Genomic DNA, 21,748 nt, shown 5'->3' with positions numbered 1-21,748 from the left:
CAGAAAAAAGGGGTAAATAGTACTGTTTTAAGCTCCGTTATTTTTCATGAAAGTCCATTTGATTTTCCTTTTTTTGTCTCTCTCTTTCTTTCTTTCTCTCTTAACCTTCTTTAGCTATCAGCCAATAATAAAGGTTCATTCCTATTTATGTCGTATCAAACTGATTCTAACTTGCTTTTTGTAGCTTGTATATCTGTTTCTGACTATCAAGAAAAATCCTACTGACGTAAATAAACATGCTCTTTGAGGCTTGAACATTTACTTATCTTTCCTTTTTTTCCCTCTAGCGATGAAGAACTCCATGAAGCCTCTATCAGTCTCATACTTTAATATGCACACGCTTACTGAGCCTTCCTTCTCTAGTTCCTTGGCACGCTAGCTTTGTGGGTCTATGGCTTTATCTCTGGTAAGGTAAGTGCCAAGGTAAGTACAGTAAAACTAATATCCTTTTAGAATGGCTTCATCTCTGGTAAGGTAAGTGTCAAGATAAGTAAAGTAAAACTAACATCCTTTTAGAATGACCTCTAGGTTTTTTGGCTTTTTACTTTTGGGTCTCTGGTAAGGTAGGTGTCAAGGTAAGTACAATAAAACTGACGTTCTTCTAGGATGGCCTCCATGGTTTGCCAGTTTTCTGGCCTCCAGGTTCGTTGGCTTTGTGGGTCTTTGACTTCTTGGGTCTCTAATGTAAGTTCCTGTTCCATTACTCACCTTTATCTGATAGGGTTTCATGGTCCTTCATCGGTCATTAATTCTAGGTATATATCATTCTCTTTGATATTAAAACCCGTCTCTTGTAGGTTTCTTCTGATGGATTCTTTGGCTGCTCATCGATCTGCCCCTTATCTACTTTGTCTTGCTGTGCTTTATTGTTGTATAAACAGTTTTTGTAATAAATGTCCTCTGTCTATTTGTTTTATTTCCCAATTTGAAGCCATCGTTGTGCCTAAAATAAGCTACATGCATTTTCAATAATATTTATACACTCTTTAAATTTAAGAAATAGTGTGTGAATCTTTCAATAGCAAGCCCCTTGGACGTTCCTTATTTTTCATATGCTAACCTCTTGATCATACTGAATACTGAAAGTAAACAAAATGTGCACGTATTTGAAGAGGTTGAAAGATAGGATGAAAAAAAAGTTGGTAACATCTAAAAATTTTATTGTGAAGCATACTCATTTACTCTGCTTGAAAGGGAGCTCTGATTATCATTCTTCAAAAGATAGGCGCAACAAAAATTATAAATAGCTTAATGTATTACACATTTTCATTTTTCCTTCATTCAAAGGGTTAAAAGCAAACTGACCAAAAGGAAGTAGAAACTGTACTTTTGTTCCTTTACACAACACAGTCGTCAGTCACCTTTTTTTTCCTGACGACAGAAAATAAATCAAGATGACTCTATGCCTAACTAAAAAGAAAGTTTGACAAATAAAATAGCTCTTCCATCTTTACTATTTAAAAGGGTTCAAAAGTGAGATGAATTATGAAAGAGCCAATGAGTAGTATCCTGAATTGACATGCAGCTGTCATCAAGATACACATTTTACTACTCCTTTGCTGTCTTTTATGACAAACATAAAAAATGAAAAGTATTATTTTTATAAAAGTATACGAAGATGTCATCGTATTGTTATTTTGATTAACAATTCTTTATAAGTTTTAATATCTTACTGTAATTGAATAGTGGCAACTAAAAGAAGGATTCATAATTGTAATTGGATTCATTTGATATAGTATCAGCGTTTTTCAGATGAACCCCGTCACCCAAGATGTGGTCCCTAAGGGCACTGTAATACCAAAGGGATACCGCTTATGGACGCTCAGAGTTTATAGCAAGGATCTACTGCGTAAATTCTTCCAGCATGTGTTTATATTTGTTCAGTCTGAGTCTTCATCAAATAAGATCTCATTTGTTTGTGCGGTTTGTCGTTTCCTTTTTTTTTTCCTCTTTATCCATCACTTGTTGTAAGCCATCTCAATCTTGTGCAAAGTACTATAAATGCAAAGAATTCTAAAGTTACTTAGCCTGTAGAGACGCGCGCGTCATAAATATGCGCCACTCCTTGAAAGACGCGCGCGATTAAAAACGAAACGCGGGGATGCAGTCACAATGACATTTCTTTCCATTTAAAGGGAAAATTGTTCTTTACCATATTTCATGTCACTTGAACAAAGCTTAAAGAGAGCGCTAGGATCATTTACGGATCAGACGAGTAAAAAGCCTAGAAATTACGAAAGAGAGGATAATGAAGTGATTAATGTTGAACGACAAGCAACAACAGACAGCAAAAGAAATACAACCGTACGTAATGGAGATCCCAGTAAAGTGAGACGTCAAGAGGAAGAAAGGTATGCATTTATGCTTACAAAAATGTTGAAAGATATATAAATATGTCCATAGTATAACTGTTGTCATTGTGTCTGATTTAGAAGATGAAGATGACACAGAATCTAAAGGTTATTAAATATAGTGTAGCTCTTTGTTTCGTTTAACTCACACTATTTTATATACATGATAGATGCTAGCATAAAAGAAGGTTGCTTATATATACATTAATTTCAAAGGATATATTTCCTGTACTTACACTATTTTATGAATAGAAGGGACTGAGCTTGAAAGAGCAAATGATCAGGTACCTGAAAACACGACCACGGGAAGGAATGAATCCGATCAGCCCAAGAAGAATGGATCGAAAGGAAAGGGAGAAACGATATATATAACCATCAACGATGATTCAGGCAGTGAACACAGCGATGTAGAACATAATACAGATACAATTGATGCTAAAGTGAAAGAAGAAGACAATAATAATCATGTATCTGAAAATACAACAGATGCATCTAATGAGATAAAAGACAGAGTCAACGAAGAGAATGCTATCGAGTCTACTGAAAAGAGTAAACAAGATGAAAAAAGCACGAATGTACCTGCGAACGTCCCAGGAAAAAGTGATATTGAAGCAATGGATGTTGATGAAAATATTACACCTATAAAACCATTTGGACAAAGGAGAAAAAAGCAAGATGAAAGTGACGATGACTTTACCCAATTCGACAATAATAGCAGTAAGATAATGGCAGAAAATTTATTTTTATATACACATCTAAACTTTTCTTATACTAGCTAATGTGCCTCCACCCATTACACGACCAAAAAGAAAACCTGCTCCAAAACCTTTACCAGTGACAACTGTGATCAAGAAATCAAAAAGGCCCAATTCGCCACGAGGAAAAGCGTCTTTTGAAAATATCAGTAAAAGAAGATTGCTGAAAACTGGATTTGTATATGACACTGTCATGTCCTATCATGCGACACCAGATCCAATCGAAATACATCCAGAAGACCCTAGAAGGATCTTCAAGATTTATTCAATTATGGAAAAACATGGTCTATTAGCAGAATGTAAACGAATTAAAAGTAGAAAGGCGACCAAGGAAGAGATTATTGCGATCCATAGCATTACACATTATAGAAAGATGAGAGCGACAACAAGTAAGTGTCTTGTTTCTATTACACTTATATGTACCAACATGTTTTTTTTTTTTGTAGAATTCAACAAAAGATCACAGTATATTGACCTCGAACACGTTTATGATTCTGTATATCTTAATAGCAGCTCCTTTGAGTCTGCTTTATATGCAGCTGGGAGCTTAATTGAACTACTGGAAGCCCTTGTGAAAGATGAAATTCGAAATGCATTCGCCATCATACGTCCTCCAGGGCACCACGCTGAACATGACGCTCCCATGGGCTTTTGTCTTTTTAACAATGTAGCTGTTGCTATCCATCACTGTATGAAAAAATTGGATGTCAAGAAGACGGTCATTGTGGATTGGTAATATGAATACAGATCAAAAAAGCATCAATCTAATACCTTGTTAGGGATGTGCACTTTGGCAATGGAACTCAAAACATATTTTCAAAAGATCCTAATGTGCTGTATATATCCCTGCATAGATACGAAGATAAAACCTTTTATCCATCCAGCAGAAAAGGTGCGGCGGACTATACTGGGCATGGCAAGGGCAAGGGCACAACTGTAAACATCCCATGGCCCTGTAGTGGTATGACGGATGCAGATTATCTTTATGCTTTTCGGGAAATCGTTATACCTATTTCTATGGAATTTAATCCTGATTTACTAGTTGGTAAATATATGAAGTATATTCACACATACAATGATGTCTTGTTAAGCACATAGTTTAGTTTCTGCTGGCTTTGATGCAGCCATAGATGACCCTATTGGGCAATGTAAGGTGACTCCGGTTGGATATGCACATATGGTACACATGTTAAAATCTGTTAATAATGGCAAAATGGCGATTGCTCTTGAAGGCGGATACAACCTTAATTCTACAGCTATGTCTGCTTTGGCATGTATGAATGTCTTACTGGGTGATGCCCCTCCACCTATCACGAGCAACCTTACTCCCAAGAAAGAATGCATAGAGACGATTGAGCAAGTCAGAGAAATACAAAAGGAATTTTGGACATGCTTGTAGATAATTAGAAGAATCCGTAGGGATAACTTTTATTTTGTAACGATGTAAATAAAACGCAATCATGGTTTCTTTCCAAAGAAACTAAGAAGGCTGGATTGACCCATCTTCTTTGATGCAGGTGGTTTATTGGTTGTAGGTGCTGACTTCGCTGACTTTGTTGGCTTTGGTGTCTTCTTTTTTGTTACTTCTTCCTGTGGAGCATCAACTGTTTCCCATTCCCATACTTCTTCAGTCACTATAATACAAGGAATATTAATCATTGCTTATGTATATAATAGATGCCTTTCATACCTAAAAGACCACGAGCATTGGTTGTTGTCTTCTTTTTGAGCACCTTTCTTCTTATCTTTCCTGGTTCAGCAGGTATTGCTTCTTCATCTTCGTGCTCTTCTTCTGCTTTTTCTTTATTATCCTCATCTGCCTCAAACATAACAACATCTTCTTCATCTTGTTGTTGTTGTTGCTCTTGCTCTTGTTGTTGTGGCTCTTCTTCTTGATCATCATCTGAGAATATATCTTCTACTTTGAGACTTGTCTTTGCCATACGTTTTTCTAAATCAGCTAAGTTGGTTCATATTTAAGCTTGTGTCCTGTGTTTCGATATCAGTAATCACTCACCTTCCTCACTTCCGGTCTTCTTGGGAGGAGTTGTCTTTACTTGCTTCTCATTCTTTTTAGATTTGCTGCTACCTGTTGCTTTTGTGGTAGTGTTTTTCGATGTCTTTTCTATTGCTACCTTTTTCAAAGGTGAAGAAGGAGCAGCAGAAGAATCTGGAGGAAAGATAGCTTTTCTTTTGGTTGCACTGTGTGTTGCTATCACTGGTTGCTTACTAAGTGGTACATTTGTTTTTGCTGGAGGAGGAGGCGGTTGTAAGTCTTTGGCAGCTGGTTTATTGTATTTGACGGGATATTTCAATATACCGCACTTGACACGATCTTCCAGAGAAAGCTTGGGTATGTCTTTATTAGCAATATAAAGCATAGAAAGGTTGTCAAGAGAATAGGAAGAGATACTATAGATGTACATGTTGGTGATCTTTTTAAACTTCTTCTTGATTTCTAAAGAAAGAAAAGGTTTACGTTTTCTCCTTGTATACGCTTGTTCGATTTTGAATATTTACCCTCCAGATCTTCCTCTTTTACTAGTTGAATACACATGTCATTATTGAGTGATTGACCCATGATGCAGTATATGACGTGAAGGTTATTATTGGATTTTGAATATTCTTGCAAAGCTCTCGTTGTGAATCAAGTTAGAGGCACTGTCTGTTGTGGATAGATCTGACGAACTTACTGTTTGGCATTCTGAACATGAATACCTAGTGATCTAGCAAGTAACTTATATGTAACCTATGAAAAAGTATATTGAACAAAAAACCCCCCTCTTTTCTATTTTCAAGTACATACTGGCTTATTCTCTTGATTGACTGCGATATCCAAGAATTCTTTATAATCTGTCATTGCTGTGCTTCAGAGTAAGAAAAGGGAAATCAAGAAAAAAAAAGCCCCGTGTTACGCGTTAAAATAATTTTTGAAAGTGCGCGTACGCGTGTCTTTCTTTAAATTTTGTATGTGCGCGCATAACAAGCATTATGAATTATGGATCAGTACATTATATTCTTAATTATCACGGGGATTGACTATATGAGCCTACTATGGCAGCGTGCAGTGTTGCCTTTGATGAGAGCAATGATTTTGAAGTTGTCATAAGAACTCCTCTTATCGGTCATGATGCGTCTTTTTCATTTTATATAAAATTGAGAACTAAAGGAAACCCCAAGAGAAGCAAGAAGGTCAAAAACACTAGCGCACTTTATATGCATATCCCTAAAAGGACGCGCCAAGGTCTATACATCAGTGTGACGATGTTTATTTTTTGAACTTACACTTCTGGAGCGCGACTTTGGTTTTTACACACACATACACCAGGCTGCTCAACTTTGCATTTCAAAAACATTGTATATTACATTTGATACTAATTCTAATGACGATTATTACCACTTCTACTACTTTCACCAGCTGGGGAAGGTGTGCTTAGCATAATTTCAACAGCTCGATTCAAGTCATTATGCGCTGATGATAGCGCTCTTGTAATTGTTTCTCTTGGATGATCAGGGAACATTGTCATGAGAATTCTGGTATATTCTGGAGAAGGTGGTTCCAGATCAGAGCCTACTACATCTCTACCTGTAATTGTATCTAGATACTCCTAAAGGAAAAATCATATATTAACTTCCGAAGACACAAGCCAAGACAAACTTTACCCTAACAGAAGAGGAGCCTTCAGCAGCAAGTGAAGACCTTGCACTTGCTATTGTTTCATTTGTATTTGTAGTTGTATTGTTTCTTCTATTGATCAACCCATTAGCTAAAATGTTATCTACAGAGCTAAGACTGGTGATAATAGGGCGCTGGATTGGCACTGTAGCAGAAGATCGAGGATTTGGTGAAGATGTAAAGAATGGCAAGATGAATCGACTTGCTAAAAACTGTACGCCTTTTGGGAACCTCCATTGTTTGATATTTGCAACATCTGTTCTATAAATTGCACTAGATAATAATCCACATATTGACGGCACTAGTGTCTGTAATAGCCTTGAACATGCCAATTGAGCTGCCAAGACATATAAAAATAGTTTATCGGTCATAACAATTCCAAATATTCTGAATCTATACGTCACTGGGATCACTCGATAATACTGATACAAGATGGCAAATGTGATAGCATAGCTGCATATATATACATAAGCTTTCTCTCTCTTAAGTTATCAACATATCCACTTACGGTCCACTAGGTATACTCTTCAATCCGATTCTCCCTCCTACTATCAACATGACTACCTCTAATATCGTCGACATAATGGTTGTAATAAATAAAAAAGCCTTTGTTTTTGAAATAAGAGATTATGCAGTGTTGTTAATATACTATAGTTACCGTATATTTTGATGTTCCATATTGTCTTTCTATTATGCGCATAGAATACAAGATAATTGAGCCAAAAAGGAAATCCCCTGAACTGCTAAATGCAATATGCGATAGAAACAGTCTTGAAAACTAGTAAAATGATTAGAAAACGTTTCTTTAATTAATAAAAAGACATTATGTACTTGATGATGAACTGTTATATGTGGTGTGAGTTGCAGATGAAAGTGTTGCTTTAAGCCAAAAATAGAAGCCAAAACAGATACTGTTCCAATAAATAGAATTAAGCATTTTGTTGCAGGCACATTATAAAAGCCTAAACATGAGACTGGATTAGCAATCCATTGCTCCCCTATCTGTCCATCATTAGACAGAGAGAGTTACCTGAAGGCCCCACAGATTGCATAGCCATTTAGAAAAAGGAAAGAAAAAAGCCAGAAAGTCCGACATCTCTTTTCTAAAGAAAAACTATGCACACAGCCTTATCGTATTTTCTCAATCTTATCAAATCATTCAAATGGATAAAGACACCTTGTAGAAACGCATTCTCCATAAGTTTCTAGTACATGACCAATATCTATTATTATACTTTGCTGCATTCCTCCAATGGCTGCTTAATTCTTTGCCAGTGTAAATATTATAGATAAAGCTATCCAAGTTAAATTTATCAGTACTTGGCAGGATTTTTTGATATGCTTTCTACTAAAGAGCATCAGTTAAACCTTTGCTCATTAGTATACACTGCGATTTTACATGCCAAATTCAGTATTGATTGTATTATTACTATGACAATTGCCCTTGACTTAACAAGATTATGCGCTCTATTATTAATAGCAAATCCTTTGATAAATATATCAGCATGGATAAACACTAAATGTTTGAGCTAGCTGATGAGAGCTATCTTGATAGGTATAATGTTTAGATTTGGATTGTAAACATGAACAGTAACTATCTCGGGGAAATCAAAATAGTAACATTCATTCATTTGGCATTAGCTCCATTACATATAGCTCGATTAAAACAGTAGAGAGCCCATTGATAACATTTACTATAAGTTGAAAGAAGATTAAGCGAGAATATGGCCCAAATGTATCTTAAGAGATATGTGATCTATGTAGTACATTTTAAACAAGAACAGCATAAAATAAATCATGTGGTTATCACACGCTTTTTTACCTTGACTTGGTATTAAGCAACACATTTTGTCATAAACTTATTTTAACAAGTTGTATTTTTGAAGCGAAAACATAAAGTCTTTCATTCTCTTCCAAAAGTATTTAAGACAAGCATTTTTAAATTATAAAAATGAACAAAATACAATAAATGATTTAATAATAAAAAACCGCCTATAGTTTTTTTTTTTTTGCTTTCTTATATATGCTTTAGACAGAAAGATGATCATTATAAAGTAAACATAATACAATATATGAAAGCCATGGGATTTCTTTAAGAATTTGCTTCATATGAAAAAAGTCGATATACAAATTCTAACCATTACATTAGCTAAAGTATATATGTCTAGAATTCATCAACATTGTAGAATAATGGTACCGAAAGATATGACATCCAAACTCAATCTTACACAATATGGAGTTTTTTATGAAGAACATTCATGCGCAAAAGAAAGGAGCAATTTATTTGTCTTGAAGTTTACGCGCTTCTCTAACACTAACTGTAATTTGCTTTTGTAGAACCTCTTTCTTGCTTAATTCCACTTATTGAAGAAACCTCATTTGTCTTTGTACATCTAGTATCTCGGCTCTCTAGTTGAAAATAGTGTCGACAACAGCAGGAGAGCAGCAAAGCTGTATCTGCCATATGAGGCTCCAGTTCGTTATCTTGTGCATATACTTTGATAGTCTTTTAGAAAATCCTAATAAATGACATTTAAAGACTTTCCTGGAACATAAGCCCTCTTAAGCATCCATTATATTTTAATTCGAGGCAGAATAGGTTCATAATACATTCCCTTAAACAAAGCAATCTATGTAGAGCATATTATATAATGTTTATATTGAATATTACTGGTATCTTTTCTTTGCTTTTCTATAGCAAGCTCTTGTTTAAATATCCCTTTTTCAGGATAAAATTGGATATAATATTTTAAAAGCTGCTTTCCATTGCTAGCTTTTGCTTTAATTGTGCGTTTATCGTATACAACAAATGTATAGTTTAGTTTGCACTACGTTTTGTTATTCACGCCATGCGTTTAGTTTATGCAGTTTCTTTTTTATTTTTCGCTTACTTTGTCTGTTGCGTTCATTCACGTTTGCTACGTGAACTTAGAAAGCAAAAGCACTGCATGCTCTCTAGTTAACACGGTTGTTGTAAGCAAAACAAGAAATTGATATGCTAATTTATTATACTCTACTATCATCTCTCGCTGTTTAAAAGAAAATGACGCGTAATTGAAGAGGTTTAGTACTATGTACTTCATTTACTGCAGTAAAGCAAAAAATATAAAGTGATAAGCAAAGTTTTGCAGAGTCTGAATTATCCATTCGCAAAGCAGTAGCTGTGATAGATATGTCTTGTGATCTTCAAGAACACATAGCTATAATTGAGCAACATACTCGTATTTTAGCCTTTGCATAAGGATATATTTGCTCATATTTATGAATGCAAGTATAAAAAGCTTTAGAGATTCAAAAAACATGCGTACTTTTTGAGAGCAAGTTATAATTTACTTGTTTGCCTTTATGAAGCAATAGTTTGATTGAAATATACCTGAAGTTCTTGGTAAAATTGGAAATAAAACAAGCACAGTCGCTACTTGTAGTTAAATCTGGACTCGACAGTAATAAGTTCAAGATGAAGAGTACTCTATCTGAAACGTTTATGATACACTCGGAAACACTAGGTTATTAAGCCTTCTGATACATGTATATTACATAAGCCATCATTCTACCGTTTATAAAAAAAAAAGAGCCCTTTTGGTCTACTTTCTTTTCAGAAAATTATGCTATTAGAAAGATACAAATGTCAATTTGACAATAAAAAAAGTTTACAATGGCGCCAACATGGTGCATATGAAATTTGAATAGAAAGTAACAGTTTCATCTTAAGTGTCACTCGAGTTACTGAATTGGTAAGCCTCGACAAATATATGTATTGAGACATGCTCATTTCGTCTGATTATAAGCTTGGCGTATGTATAAAAAACCAAATATAAATAAACAAGCAGAGCCATGTCCGGTGATATCAAGGGAGGGAAATGGTAAAACTCTGGGTTTCTTGTACCTCCTGACAGATTCTAAAATAAACATTACACAAAGTTACACCATCATGATTAAGCATGTAAACAAAAGGACTTACATGCTGTCAGCCCCTTTACTTTGTTTGAAAGCAACTTTAAACAAGCATGCAGTCAATTTCTACCATGTCAAATATTATATATACATATAAAAAGGATCTTCAATGCATAATATATCTCCTAAAATGAACGGGATTATCACGGCATTGTAAAATATCCTTGTGGATACAATATAGAAATAATGAAAAAAAAAAAAAGTGTGTAACCTTTAAAAAAAGGAAAGACCAAACTGGTGGACTGTGCCCCCATGATGTTTTCTTCATTTCCAAAAAAAAAAAAAAATTAACTGATATCCTGTCAGTATCCTTGAATGTATCGCTCAAGTTTCAGACTATCATGATATAATAATGGTTAGATGACGCGCTTGCCGTTTTTATACAATGTACAAATATGTACATGTATGTAATATAGAATTGAGTGACAAACAAAAAGAGAAACAGTGCACAAGCTATCAAACTGTGTGAACAAACTAGTCTATAAACAGGTTATTATCTCGATGTCACGATGGATGCCATGTATTGTTCGAGATAAACATATATATCTTCCATTGCGTAAAGTAACTTTTTTGATAGATAATAAAATCTATTATAAACAATCTACATGTACTTGTGGTAATCTTTTAAGAAAGCGAGACTTAATTAGTAAAGAATTCTATAAATACATAAACCTCCTTGTAAACTCCTGAATGTTGTATTGGCCATTTCCTCTCTCTCTTTTTTTTATATATTCTGCAAAACGTTAAACGCCCGACGAGCCCAAATAAAAAACAGTAAACTCTAACCGACCCAAGAGATTACTGAGCTACCGTAGCAATGATAGTGTCGCGTGTAATGTATGAATAAAAGGATGGTTACTTTATAATCATGGAGATACACATGTGTAAGATGAATGATTTCATCATTAGAATATGTGTGGTGGCTATGGCAACCCCTTTTAATTGTGTCAATTGGTATTATATTTAACTCCGTCATTTCCAAACTTACGACATTTTATTTGTTCCCGAGCTTTTTGTGATAAGTTTTTTTCTTTCTTCCTTTTATCATTTCTTTATCCCTTTTCTCTTTCTCTTTCTCTCTCTCATACTTCTCTGTCTGCGCGCATAATATATGCTTCACCTTGTGAATCAAAGGTTTGATATAGTTACACCTGAAAGATCGAGACCATCTAGTCCATCGTTATCGCCCGCCGTTGTGACTCATACAGTAGCCACAAGTCAACCACAGAGACGTTCATGGGAAGCATCTTCAGTAGACTTGAATGAATTATCTAGACTATTACAACAAAATCCAAGGCCCAGGCCAAGATCACAACTATTCCAATCATCAAAACCCCCTTCACCGACATTATCAACCAACTCAGCCGAACCTACCTTTTGCTCAAACACATCAAAAAATGCGGTTGTACCGATATTATCACAGCAGCAAAGAAGACCCAGTCTGATTCATAGACCCTCTAGTACATGTTCAACTCCTTCACAATTTGTATTTAAAAAGCCAGAATATGATGAAAAATACCATCAAACACACTTTCACAGACCATGCAGTCAAGAACGAAGTAAAGATCCCTTTTTAGCTTGGTCTGATCTTAAAAGATTTTTTGTACAACAACAACAGCCTACTTCACCTACTGGTTCCTCGACACATTCTCATGAATCAGAAACATTTGCTAATCAATTCAGACAAGATATTAGTGGAAGATATGGCACTTGGGGTAAGAAAAAAAACAAAGAAAAAAAAATAGACACATCATATGGCTTACTATATGTATATATTAGGCAAATATATTGGCAAAGGAGCAGGTGGCTCAGTTAGACTGATAAGACGTTCATCGGATCAAAAGACATTCGCGGTCAAACAGTTTCGAAAAAGATTACCTCATGAATCAGAAAAGGACTACATCAAGAAAGTAACAGCTGAATTCTGTATTGGTTCAACACTACATCATCCCAATGTCATCGAAACACTCGATATAATACAAGAAGGACCTAATTTTTATGAAATTATGGAATATGCACCTAATGACTTATTTAACATTGTCATGAGCGGTATGATGTCTAGAGAGGAAATCGCTTGTTGTTGGCGTCAATTACTGAATGGTGTTGATTATTTACAATCAATGGGAATTGCACACAGAGATATCAAGCTAGATAATCTCGTATTAGATCACATGGGCATACTAAAGATTATCGATTTTGGATGCTCAACTGTTTATAAATATCCTTTTGAATCCAATATGACATTAACCAAAGGTAAGCGAAAAAAAAATAGCACATATTCTAATATCTAACTTTCTCCTTTTAGGCATATTTGGCTCAGACCCTTATATCGCTCCTGAGCAATATACCCAGCCTACGTATGACCCCCGCTTATCAGATATATGGTCTTGTGGCATTGTATACATCTGTATGATTATTAGACGATTCCCTTGGAGAGTGCCACGCCAAACAGATCCTTCATTTCGTGCATTTGCCACCAATCACAACCAACAACAATTTAGACTTTTAAAATTACTACCTCGCGAAGCAAGGCCTGTCATGGCCGGCATATTAGAAATCGACCCGAACAAACGACTTAATCTTCAAGCTGTCTTGGCTGATAATTGGGTGAAAGAAATTGATGTCTGTCAAGTTCACGAACCAGGCAAACATCACGTCCACCATGTCCTCGTTTCTTCGCCTCCTAATCTAAATAGAGATAATCTGGTCGTCATCACACCTGAACCACCTGGTGTCGTGGCTGAAAAAGAAAAGCGAAAGAGACAACAGAGTAGTAGACCTGCTTCACCTATACCAAAATAGCTTTTCTCTTGTACACACACAAAAAAGAACCCCCATTTCAACTGTTGTATTGAGCAAGAAATAAAACACACACGCACGCACACAAGCGAAAGAGAGCGATTATTTATGCATAATATATAAACTGAGGCCCCTCTATATTGGACATATACCTTTATACCCTTGAGGAGCCTCTCTCATATATAATCGATCCTTGCGTTTATTTATATTGATACAAGCATCTCTTTTTGTTAAACATCCAAATACCCACTTTCTAGTTTTTCTCCTTCTTTTCTTGGCACAGAACATATGCTCTTTTCAAGGTCTTTTTTTTTTTTCTTGGCGTGGCACCCATACGCACATATATACAAAAGCACTTCTTTACATTAGAGTGCTCCGAATCAACGCACAGACGTAATCTCCCCAAAAGAGGCAAGCATCTGCTGTGATTATACTAAATGTGTCTCCACTTAAATACAGTAGACTCTCGATTACGGAATACCTATGGGGAGCACAAACGACATTCCATAATCAAGAATATTCCGTAATAAAGCTCATACGTCGACAATTCAGGTGAACATCGCAGAAAGTTAAAAGCGGTGGCTGTGAAGTCCTTCGAAAATGGTATTCCGTAATCGAGAGTCTACTGCGCATATTTCTGTTCAACGTGTCAAAAAAAAAAAAAAAACAAAACAAAACAAAAAAAAAGAGTATAACTTGTAATAACCGAAAGACCAGCACCACATTCACCAGAATATATACCAGAAAATAGGTCAAATAATGTAAAAACGAATCTATCATAAGTGATCTTTTTTGATCAACTGACCACTTAAAAGATTTCTTTTTATTTCTTCTTGAAAAGAAATAAGCTAAGACGGCAACTTTATAAAACCATGCTTAGCGTGGCACCATACATCCAAAAGCTTTGATGGGTAATATCATAGGTAATGGGTAGAGATAGTGTTCCTAGTATTAGTTTAACTTCTGGTGTATCTTCTGGTGCATGTAGTGTTTCCCTAATCGAAAATGTCACGTTCAAATATCAGGTTGTTGTCTGAGAGGAGCAAGCAATAAACTTTTAAAAATGTATACGGTTGAACGCTCTACCATTAAGCTTATTCATGTGGTAAAAACGGAAACTGATAGGTAAGAAACAATGAGGTGAATCACATAAAATTTTACAAACATATAATTTTTAGTAGCTTTGCACTCGTTCTACATTTTACCATATTTATTGTCTTTAAAAAAAGGTTGTGTGTCCAAGATTAGAAGGAGTAACAATCAACCCAAGTTTAATAGAAAATCATCCTGTTATATACGTAAGTTTTTTTTATAGCCTGTATTAATGGAAGTATATTAACGCGCATAATCAACACACTTATTAGAGTTCCTTTCATCCATAATTTTTAGGAATTGGAAAGGTGCGGGAATTGAATTAAAAATGCGCGAAAATATTTGAAACAGCGCGAATTGGTGCCATGAGCACTGTTTATAAATAAAACGTGTGCCTATAAATAAAAAAAAATCTGCCCCTGCAACGCTTTTCTTTTCTTTTCTCTATAAACATATAAAAAATGGAAAAGCTCAAGGAGGTAAGAAAAAACAAGTTTTGCTTTATAGACAATTATTGAGCAACCCTATACATAAAAGAAAATTGCTTCCCTTCGTAATGAAGCCGATACTGCTAATGCCAGAGCTGATGAATTAGAAGCTCAAATCAAGCAACTGACAAGCGAACAAATTGCCAAACATCACGAACTCTCTTCTCTTCAAAACCGCGTTAAATCTTTGGAAGAACAATTGGAAAATGTGGAGGATAAATTCAAAAAGACATCAGAAGAGTAAGTTAAACAAAGGGAGGTTATTGCGTATATGCTCACCTATCTGTTCACAGGTTCAGAGAGGCTGACCTGAAAGTAGAAGAAGCAGAAAGAAAGATTACGAAGCTTGAAAGTGAATTACAAGAAAAGGAAGAGAAATATGAAGAGCTCTTGGAGAAGTACAATGCTTCAAAGGCTGAATTAGACGAATTAGCTCGTCAGTTTGAAGATCTGTAATAATTTTATTATCATCTTTTTTTATTCATTCATCATTCTTTCCCTTGATATACTTTCTGAGTGAATCTATTTTTTTTATTCATCAATAAAACATATCCTTCTTTTTCTTATTTGTTTACCTGAAACATTCTCATCACTCGATGTGTTTTCTTTATACGGCCTCTTTGTAGCGGCCGTTCCTCTGGCATCTTCTTTTCTTGCTCCTTTTTCATCATGTCCAGTCCTAACGCTTTCTTACGGTAGGGCTCATAAGCAAACATTCTTGATTTTATCGCTGCACGCCCTTTTAGACGTGCGTCACCTTTCTGATAATATTGTCATTATTTGCCCCCATTTTTTGTTTCTTTTGTTTACCTTTATTTTTTCTACTTTATTTACATACAAGCTCATACCGTCATGCTTTTTCCAGTCCCGTGATTTTATTCTATGTCGAATAGAGCCTGTATAACTTTGTAGCCTTGGCAGCACTCGCACAGTGACCTTTAGGTCATGATCGGGTATTAAGGTGTCTTGGCGTATCCATTTCTTTCCAGATAATGCTAATTTCTTGGCTGCTTCAGTTGCTTCTCTTGGTTTACCTGCTATAGCAAGAGCAAATGGGTCATTGGGATCAATCTCCGGCTCCTTATACTGTGGCTCGTACTTTCCGCTATGAATGACCACTGTTTACTGTGTTAACCACATTATTTGAATGAAGGGAAAGAGACTTACTAGCTACGATATCCGAATCGTCTGTATAAATGTCCGTTCCCCAGATTGCTCTCTTCTTCACCTGCACGTTCTCAAATGTCAAATACCTTGCCGGAACACGAATTTCCATGATACCATTCAAACAATTTTCTAAATTTGGCAGCAGACGATGAGGGGAATACACCTGGTACCCAAGCAATTTTTCCTCCATGCCCTCCAATGCTTTCCAAACTTGATCATTTTTTACAATAAGTTTCGGTTTTGGTAATGGTTCCTGCTGCACAAGAGTACCCGCGCTCATGCTCTTATTACGTCGAATCATCATGGCTTGATCAATCATATTTGAAAAAGCGTTGCCTACAGCTGCTATGGAACTGTTTCGACGTGCTGTATTATGGCTACTGTTATTGCTATTATTGTTGCTGTTTGTCACACTGGCAACTGCTGCAGCTAGCTTCTGCGTGTCTTCTTGGCTAAACGATCCTCGATGGAAGCCACTTGAGTTTAAAAAGCTGCTGATATTGGCTGTAATGGCTGCCAGATTGCCGATTGCGGCAGCTGTGTTGCTGTTACTGCTGCTATTACTATTGTTATTACTGCTATTATTGTTATTGTAAATAGAGGATGATTGGGTACTGTTATTATTGGCTGCTCGTGCACTCGCAGCGACAACTGCCAGGGCATTGCCAAGTATCTCCGAAGGTGTTACTTCTGTCGATTTTTTTCTTTCCTGCCCTGTGTGAGTCGACCTAGATGATGAAGATGATAGCTGTTCAATCACGCCCGCGTTGCTCAATCGACGTAAAGCTGCGCTGATATTGGGCAAATTATTCAGTGCTAGGCTCGTCGCATGAGATAAGGATGGACTAAAAGACGTGGATGGTCTAAGGGGTTCTGTAGGCTTATTCTCGTCAGGTGTCTCTTTACTCTTCGTCACAGATGATGCATCCTTGTCAGCTTCTGTGACTGAAATCGTAGGAGGAGTTTTTTGTTCGTTGCTGGTCGTCGCTGCTGTCGTTGTCTCGCTTGGTTTTTCTACTAGTGTCTTTTCTATCGCCGGATCTGGTGATAATTTAGTCTCTGCAGGAACAGAAGTGAGGGCAAATAATAATTGCTCACTTGTAATCGCTGTATCATCACTACTATTTGGTTGAGTTTGGCCTACAGTTTATATAATCAAAAAGGAGTCGCTTTTTTTAAAAAAGGTGTGATTTACTCGGAGATGCTGTGACGGCTCTTGCAGGATCATCTGACTCAATATTCTCTTTTACTTCTACCATTTCGTTCAGTCAATCAATCAGTTCAACTTCTCTTTCTCTTTCTTTTTTTTTTTCCTCTCTGAGGAGAAAAAGATACACCTGCTGTATAAACAAGAGCTTTCCTCTTCCTCCTCCCTCTTTTTCTTTGCCTCTTTTTTTTTGTTATTCTTACCTAATGTGTCAGTATTATCTACCATAAGGGATTTAGTTCACAATGCAGAAATGAACAAGAAGCAAAGCTTTTACCTGCGACAATATCATCAGCCTGTACTGGTTTTTTTTCTTCTGTTTCGTCCAGTTTTTGTTTTTTAAGTGCCTCAAGTTGCTCATCTTGTTCTGTCGCACGCTTTATTCCACCTTCGTTGTCGCTCATCATAAAGTGAAACTGTATTCAAAATGGTTTTCTTTTTCTTTAGATCGGCAAAGATAGGATATAAATGCTAAAAGTAGAAGAAATATGAGAAGAAAAAGGAATGTAAAGCGATATATTCCTGCTATTGCTTGAATCTCTATGCGGTGTGACTTTATATTTTACAAGTCCACTTGTTCCTGTACTGCTGTTATAGTGCCGCGCGCCCCGTTTCACTTTTTTGAGGTCATGCTTTCTTTCTCACTGGACGTTCCATTTTTTATACACTCATAGATAAACCGATATTTTAAGGCCAATTCGATACATTAGCTTGATCAATGTTAGGCACTCTACTAGAACGTAAGAAATAAAGCATGATTATACCAACTATTTCTACACGTTGATGTTTTGGTTATTAACTAAGTGATTCTGAGAATAAAAAGGGTGTCCTGTGGGCATTTTCATTGTGCTAAACCCCTTTATAATAATGCAGACAAAGACAGGAGAGCCTATTCATCTACATGCCTTTTTCACTCAATACTCAAAACTGGGATCTGCCTGATAAATCCGTCTCAATTTATAATGAAAGGTATCAAACTTATTTAGTTTTAAATAGTAAGACATCCTATTCCATCATTTTCTTATGCTTCTGAGCCAAAGTCTTCAATTAAAGCTTGTATAGCCAATACTTACAAACCTAAAAAATTGGAGTTTTCTTGAAATCTAATCAGTTCCGCTTCTACCATTGTTTACTCTATGTCATAAAAAGGCCGCATGTTATAATGACTGTAGTCTAATTAATACTAAGTGATACAACTACCAACAAAGCATTAAGACAACCTTGTTTACAGATAACTAAATAATTACTCATTGACTGACTACATTTGATATAACAAGGTCAAGCATGTCTTGTGCTAATTAATTCATGTAAAATGTATTTATCAATAAAAGACGAAATCTGTATTCTATACACCATTTTCAGAAATTATTCGCACATAATTTAAAATCAACAGCAATTACACTTCAGTTAGTTATCAATCCTTTCTTTATTATTAAAAAGGCAATGAATTCTGTCTTTTTGAAGGAAGAGAAGATAAATGTGGTCAACGCTGATAAATAACATGTAACTGAAAAAGTTGTTAGAGACTTTGTTTAAATAGTCTGATCTTGACTTCTTTTTCTTTGGACCAAAAAGTAAGACAGCCATTCCCCAGCTAGTCCTAAGGTATGTTATATTCTTTATTCTTGCAAGAAACTGACATGTAGTATAGATTGTCCATCGAAACTAACCCGGTGTTGGCTAGGGATAGTTTGGTTCTTACTAAATTTTGGGCTCAGACACTCATTCAACTCTTGCCACTCCTTTGGCCGCTCCTTCCTCTTGTCTCTTGCTTGCTCTCTTTTTCTTTCTTTCCTTGCTCTTTTCGAGCTGATTATCGCCAGCCCAAACCAGGATACGCTTCGGATAAGATATTAATAACCTCTTTATAATTTTACTAATGATTCTTGTCTCTGTTTTTCTCTTATAAATACTCTTTTTATAATGCAAGTATTTAATATCAATGTAAACAACTGATTTACTAATCGTTTCTTTTATATCTCATTCTTTTGCTTCTTGTGGACTCTCTTTTATCATTATTTTATTTTTTGTTGTCTGAAATTATCATTTTTTTATCAGTGTGCGAATAATATGTGAATAGAGTGTACTCAATATACTTTTCATTGGACAAGCATGTCTTTTTTAAGTGTGTGTAGCCCAAAAGCATTGGTGATTGTATTGTGGCTTATACTTCTCGAATAAACTGTCACGAGTTCTTTTTTTATCTCTAAATCAGGTTCCAAAAAAAAAAGGCTTTCTCTTTTTCATATATTGACATATACCTTTTTTTTTTTCTGTTTTTCTGTTTAAAAAATGCAATCAGACGAAGTCATCTGGCAGGTTATTAACCACCAATTCTGTTCGTATAAAGTCAAGTAGGTATTTTTAAAGATCGGTACGGGATCAAAAAGATGTACTAACAAAAACCTGCTAGAACACCTACTACGAACTTTTGTCGTAATCAATACAATGTCACTGGTCTCTGTAATCGACAGTCTTGTCCTTTAGCAAATAGTAGATATGCAACAGTAAGAGAAGAGAAGGGTATAGTTTATTTATACATGAAGACACCTGAACGAGCGCATTCACCTGCGAAAATGTGGGAAAGAAAGAAGCTCTCTAAAAATTATGCTCAAGCTTTGAGTCAGGTAAGAAGAGTCCAATAGAGAATAATAAACAGTGAGCTGACGAGTTACATTAGATTGATAAGGAGCTGCAATATTGGCCAAACTTCTTATCACACAAATGCAAGCAACGTCTGACCAAGATCACCCAATATCTTATTCGTATGCGTAAACTGAAACTGAAAGAAAAGTAAGTATATATATACACACATTTCTATGCTTAATGACTAATCTGCCTATTAGTGATCGACCTCAACTTATCGGTATCAAAAAGAAATTGGAACGTCGTGAAGCAAATCGTGAACGCAAAGCAGAGGCAGCTGCACGAATAGAAAAATCTATCGAGAAAGAATTGATTGACCGACTAAAGAGTAAAGCTTACGGTGATGCTCCATTAAATGTCAATGAAGAAATCTGGCAAAAGATATTGGATGAAGAACTTGAGGATGCAGAGGAAGATGAGTCTGATGAAGATGATGAGAATGAAGAAGAGGAAGAAGAAGAAGAAGACGAGGTATTAATGACATGTCAATCTTTTTGTTCTCTTTTTCTAATTGACCATGATAGGATGTTGAATTTGTCTCTGACTTTGATGAGTCTGATGTTGGAGATATTGAAGATATGGAAGATGGATTCGAATGGGAACAAGAACAAGAAGAAGAGAATGTTGGATATACAAACTAGATAATAAACATGTATAATAAAAAAACTAAAAAGTACATATCACACTATATCTACGCATATGGCACAATCTTCTCCCTCTCTCTTTCTATCTCTTCGTAGCAAAGTTAATGATTCACTGACCTTTCCTTAGAACAAAATAGACTGTAGTATATTCCACATTTGCAATTTAAAAAAAAAAAATGATAAAATGAACTTTATCTTTTTATTGATGTACAGTGCTCACGGCACCAATTCGCGTCAACCTAAAAATCAATTAGCGTAGTTCTTACTCAATGCATGTTTTTTATTATAATAAAGCAATCGTATAGTTGTCGAAATGGAGACGAAAGATGTGGTACGACCGATCCCTTGGTTTTCGCAGATTCTTCAGGCAGGGAAAGTAACTCGCCCACAAGTCAAGAAAAAATAGAACAATGCGCTTAGAGAGCTATAACGAGATACAGAATATAGAAACTTTGTATTTTATTGTTATTAATTTAAAACTACGAATAAAAAAGCGCGGCTCAGAGAGCATAGTACTACATCTTTCGTCTCCATTTTGGCAGCTGTACGATTGCGTTTTTTTTTTTTTTTTAAGCTTGGGGGACAAACGCAACATAATCGTCTGTCTGATATCTAGCCCAATAAGAGTAAGTAAGAAAAGATATTGGTTATACTTTAAAAATCTACTAGCGATGTCTTGCTAATTAGTAGTTATTATATTCAAGCACAAAATCCTTATACTCACAACGATTACCCGGTTTTCTGTTAGAAAGCTTGATAAAGCGCCATATTTTATTTATTAATTTTAATAAAAAGAAAATAACTTTTTATTTTAAATATACATACTTGATATCACATTTTTCGTTAAAGATTACTTGGAAATGAACTCGCTCTCAATGAAGCAATATGTTACTTGTTCGATGATTACAGGATTGAGATATGAAAATAAAGGTACTATGATGTCACTTTGTCATTATTCGATAATAAAAG

At 35.5% G+C, this 21,748-nt stretch overlaps 8 protein-coding genes across 8 annotated transcripts; 5 read left to right on the top strand and 3 right to left on the bottom strand.

Moving 5' to 3' along the window:
- Nucleotides 1-454: 454 nt before the first annotated feature.
- On the top strand, nt 455-924 carry RHIMIDRAFT_290839 (uncharacterized protein; the record flags this gene model as incomplete). The annotated part of the gene is made up of 4 exons (XM_023613764.1): nt 455-474; nt 517-558; nt 606-684; nt 722-924. 4 exons carry the CDS (start codon nt 455-457, stop codon nt 773-775), a joined length of 195 nt encoding a protein of 64 aa, XP_023467793.1. The 3' UTR covers nt 776-924.
- Nucleotides 925-3,269: 2,345 nt separating this feature from the next.
- Nucleotides 3,270-4,505, top strand: RHIMIDRAFT_200337 (histone deacetylase superfamily; the record flags this gene model as incomplete). Its single annotated transcript, XM_023606446.1, has 4 exons — nt 3,270-3,499; nt 3,566-3,838; nt 3,886-4,151; nt 4,210-4,505. Coding segments are annotated over 4 exons (1,065 nt in total), but the record flags the coding sequence as incomplete, so codon positions are not given.
- Nucleotides 4,506-4,564: 59 nt separating this feature from the next.
- RHIMIDRAFT_236077 (uncharacterized protein) lies at nt 4,565-5,966 on the bottom strand (the record flags this gene model as incomplete). The annotated part of the gene is made up of 6 exons (XM_023608476.1): nt 4,565-4,740; nt 4,797-5,066; nt 5,124-5,564; nt 5,627-5,742; nt 5,800-5,855; nt 5,913-5,966. The coding sequence occupies 6 exons, from the start codon at nt 5,964-5,966 to the stop codon at nt 4,565-4,567; spliced, it is 1,113 nt and encodes a 370-aa protein (XP_023467791.1).
- Nucleotides 5,967-6,486: 520 nt separating this feature from the next.
- RHIMIDRAFT_200597 (uncharacterized protein) lies at nt 6,487-7,748 on the bottom strand (the record flags this gene model as incomplete). Its single annotated transcript, XM_023606469.1, has 5 exons — nt 6,487-6,714; nt 6,770-7,235; nt 7,291-7,388; nt 7,441-7,560; nt 7,614-7,748. Coding segments are annotated over 5 exons (1,047 nt in total), but the record flags the coding sequence as incomplete, so codon positions are not given.
- Nucleotides 7,749-11,357: 3,609 nt separating this feature from the next.
- RHIMIDRAFT_113989 (kinase-like protein) lies at nt 11,358-13,792 on the top strand. Its single transcript, XM_023605295.1, has 3 exons — nt 11,358-12,451; nt 12,516-12,989; nt 13,042-13,792. Exons 1-3 carry the CDS (start codon nt 11,848-11,850, stop codon nt 13,536-13,538), a joined length of 1,575 nt encoding a protein of 524 aa, XP_023467789.1. The 5' UTR covers nt 11,358-11,847; the 3' UTR covers nt 13,539-13,792.
- Nucleotides 13,793-14,687: 895 nt separating this feature from the next.
- RHIMIDRAFT_312364 (uncharacterized protein) lies at nt 14,688-15,696 on the top strand. Its single transcript, XM_023614797.1, has 4 exons — nt 14,688-14,833; nt 14,900-15,106; nt 15,165-15,355; nt 15,409-15,696. Exons 2-4 carry the CDS (start codon nt 15,089-15,091, stop codon nt 15,569-15,571), a joined length of 372 nt encoding a protein of 123 aa, XP_023467788.1. The 5' UTR covers nt 14,688-14,833; nt 14,900-15,088; the 3' UTR covers nt 15,572-15,696.
- Nucleotides 15,697-16,056: 360 nt separating this feature from the next.
- On the bottom strand, nt 16,057-17,977 carry RHIMIDRAFT_113969 (uncharacterized protein). Its single transcript, XM_023605294.1, has 5 exons — nt 17,767-17,977; nt 17,693-17,710; nt 17,478-17,534; nt 16,283-17,422; nt 16,057-16,220 (listed from the first exon to the last, which is right to left on the bottom strand). The coding sequence occupies exons 1-5, from the start codon at nt 17,894-17,896 to the stop codon at nt 16,153-16,155; spliced, it is 1,413 nt and encodes a 470-aa protein (XP_023467787.1). The 5' UTR covers nt 17,897-17,977; the 3' UTR covers nt 16,057-16,152.
- A 1,721-nt stretch (nt 17,978-19,698) lies between these two features.
- On the top strand, nt 19,699-21,112 carry RHIMIDRAFT_225101 (Mak16 protein). Its single transcript, XM_023607524.1, has 5 exons — nt 19,699-19,843; nt 19,903-20,116; nt 20,170-20,282; nt 20,336-20,606; nt 20,660-21,112. Exons 1-5 carry the CDS (start codon nt 19,782-19,784, stop codon nt 20,774-20,776), a joined length of 777 nt encoding a protein of 258 aa, XP_023467786.1. The 5' UTR covers nt 19,699-19,781; the 3' UTR covers nt 20,777-21,112.
- Nucleotides 21,113-21,748: the final 636 nt, after the last annotated feature.

This window comes from Rhizopus microsporus (assembly GCF_002708625.1).
Source record: "Rhizopus microsporus ATCC 52813 unplaced genomic scaffold scaffold_5, whole genome shotgun sequence".
Lineage (NCBI taxonomy): Eukaryota > Fungi > Mucoromycota > Mucoromycetes > Mucorales > Rhizopodaceae > Rhizopus > Rhizopus microsporus.
Note: the sequence above shows the minus strand (reverse complement) of the source record. Positions and strands in the feature narration are given on the sequence as shown.

Bases quoted from the DNA above. Each gene is read 5' to 3' on its own strand.
- RHIMIDRAFT_113989 (XM_023605295.1), top strand. From the start codon at position 11,848: ATGCTTCACCTTGTGAATCAAAGGTTTGATATAGTTACACCTGAAAGA. The intron at 12,452-12,515 runs GTAAGAAAAAAA...TGTATATATTAG, and splicing joins TGGAAGATATGGCACTTGGG to GCAAATATATTGGCAAAGGA. The intron at 12,990-13,041 runs GTAAGCGAAAAA...TTCTCCTTTTAG, and splicing joins CAATATGACATTAACCAAAG to GCATATTTGGCTCAGACCCT.
- RHIMIDRAFT_312364 (XM_023614797.1), top strand. The intron at 15,356-15,408 runs GTAAGTTAAACA...ATCTGTTCACAG, and splicing joins TTCAAAAAGACATCAGAAGA to GTTCAGAGAGGCTGACCTGA.
- RHIMIDRAFT_113969 (XM_023605294.1), bottom strand. From the start codon at position 17,896: ATGATGAGCGACAACGAAGGTGGAATAAAGCGTGCGACAGAACAAGAT. The intron at 17,423-17,477 runs GTAAATCACACC...TATAAACTGTAG, and splicing joins AGCCGTCACAGCATCTCCGA to GCCAAACTCAACCAAATAGT. The intron at 16,221-16,282 runs GTAAGTCTCTTT...GGTCATTCATAG, and splicing joins CGATTCGGATATCGTAGCTA to CGGAAAGTACGAGCCACAGT.
- RHIMIDRAFT_225101 (XM_023607524.1), top strand. From the start codon at position 19,782: ATGCAATCAGACGAAGTCATCTGGCAGGTTATTAACCACCAATTCTGT. The intron at 19,844-19,902 runs GTAGGTATTTTT...AAAACCTGCTAG, and splicing joins TTCTGTTCGTATAAAGTCAA to AACACCTACTACGAACTTTT. The intron at 20,283-20,335 runs GTAAGTATATAT...TCTGCCTATTAG, and splicing joins AAACTGAAACTGAAAGAAAA to TGATCGACCTCAACTTATCG.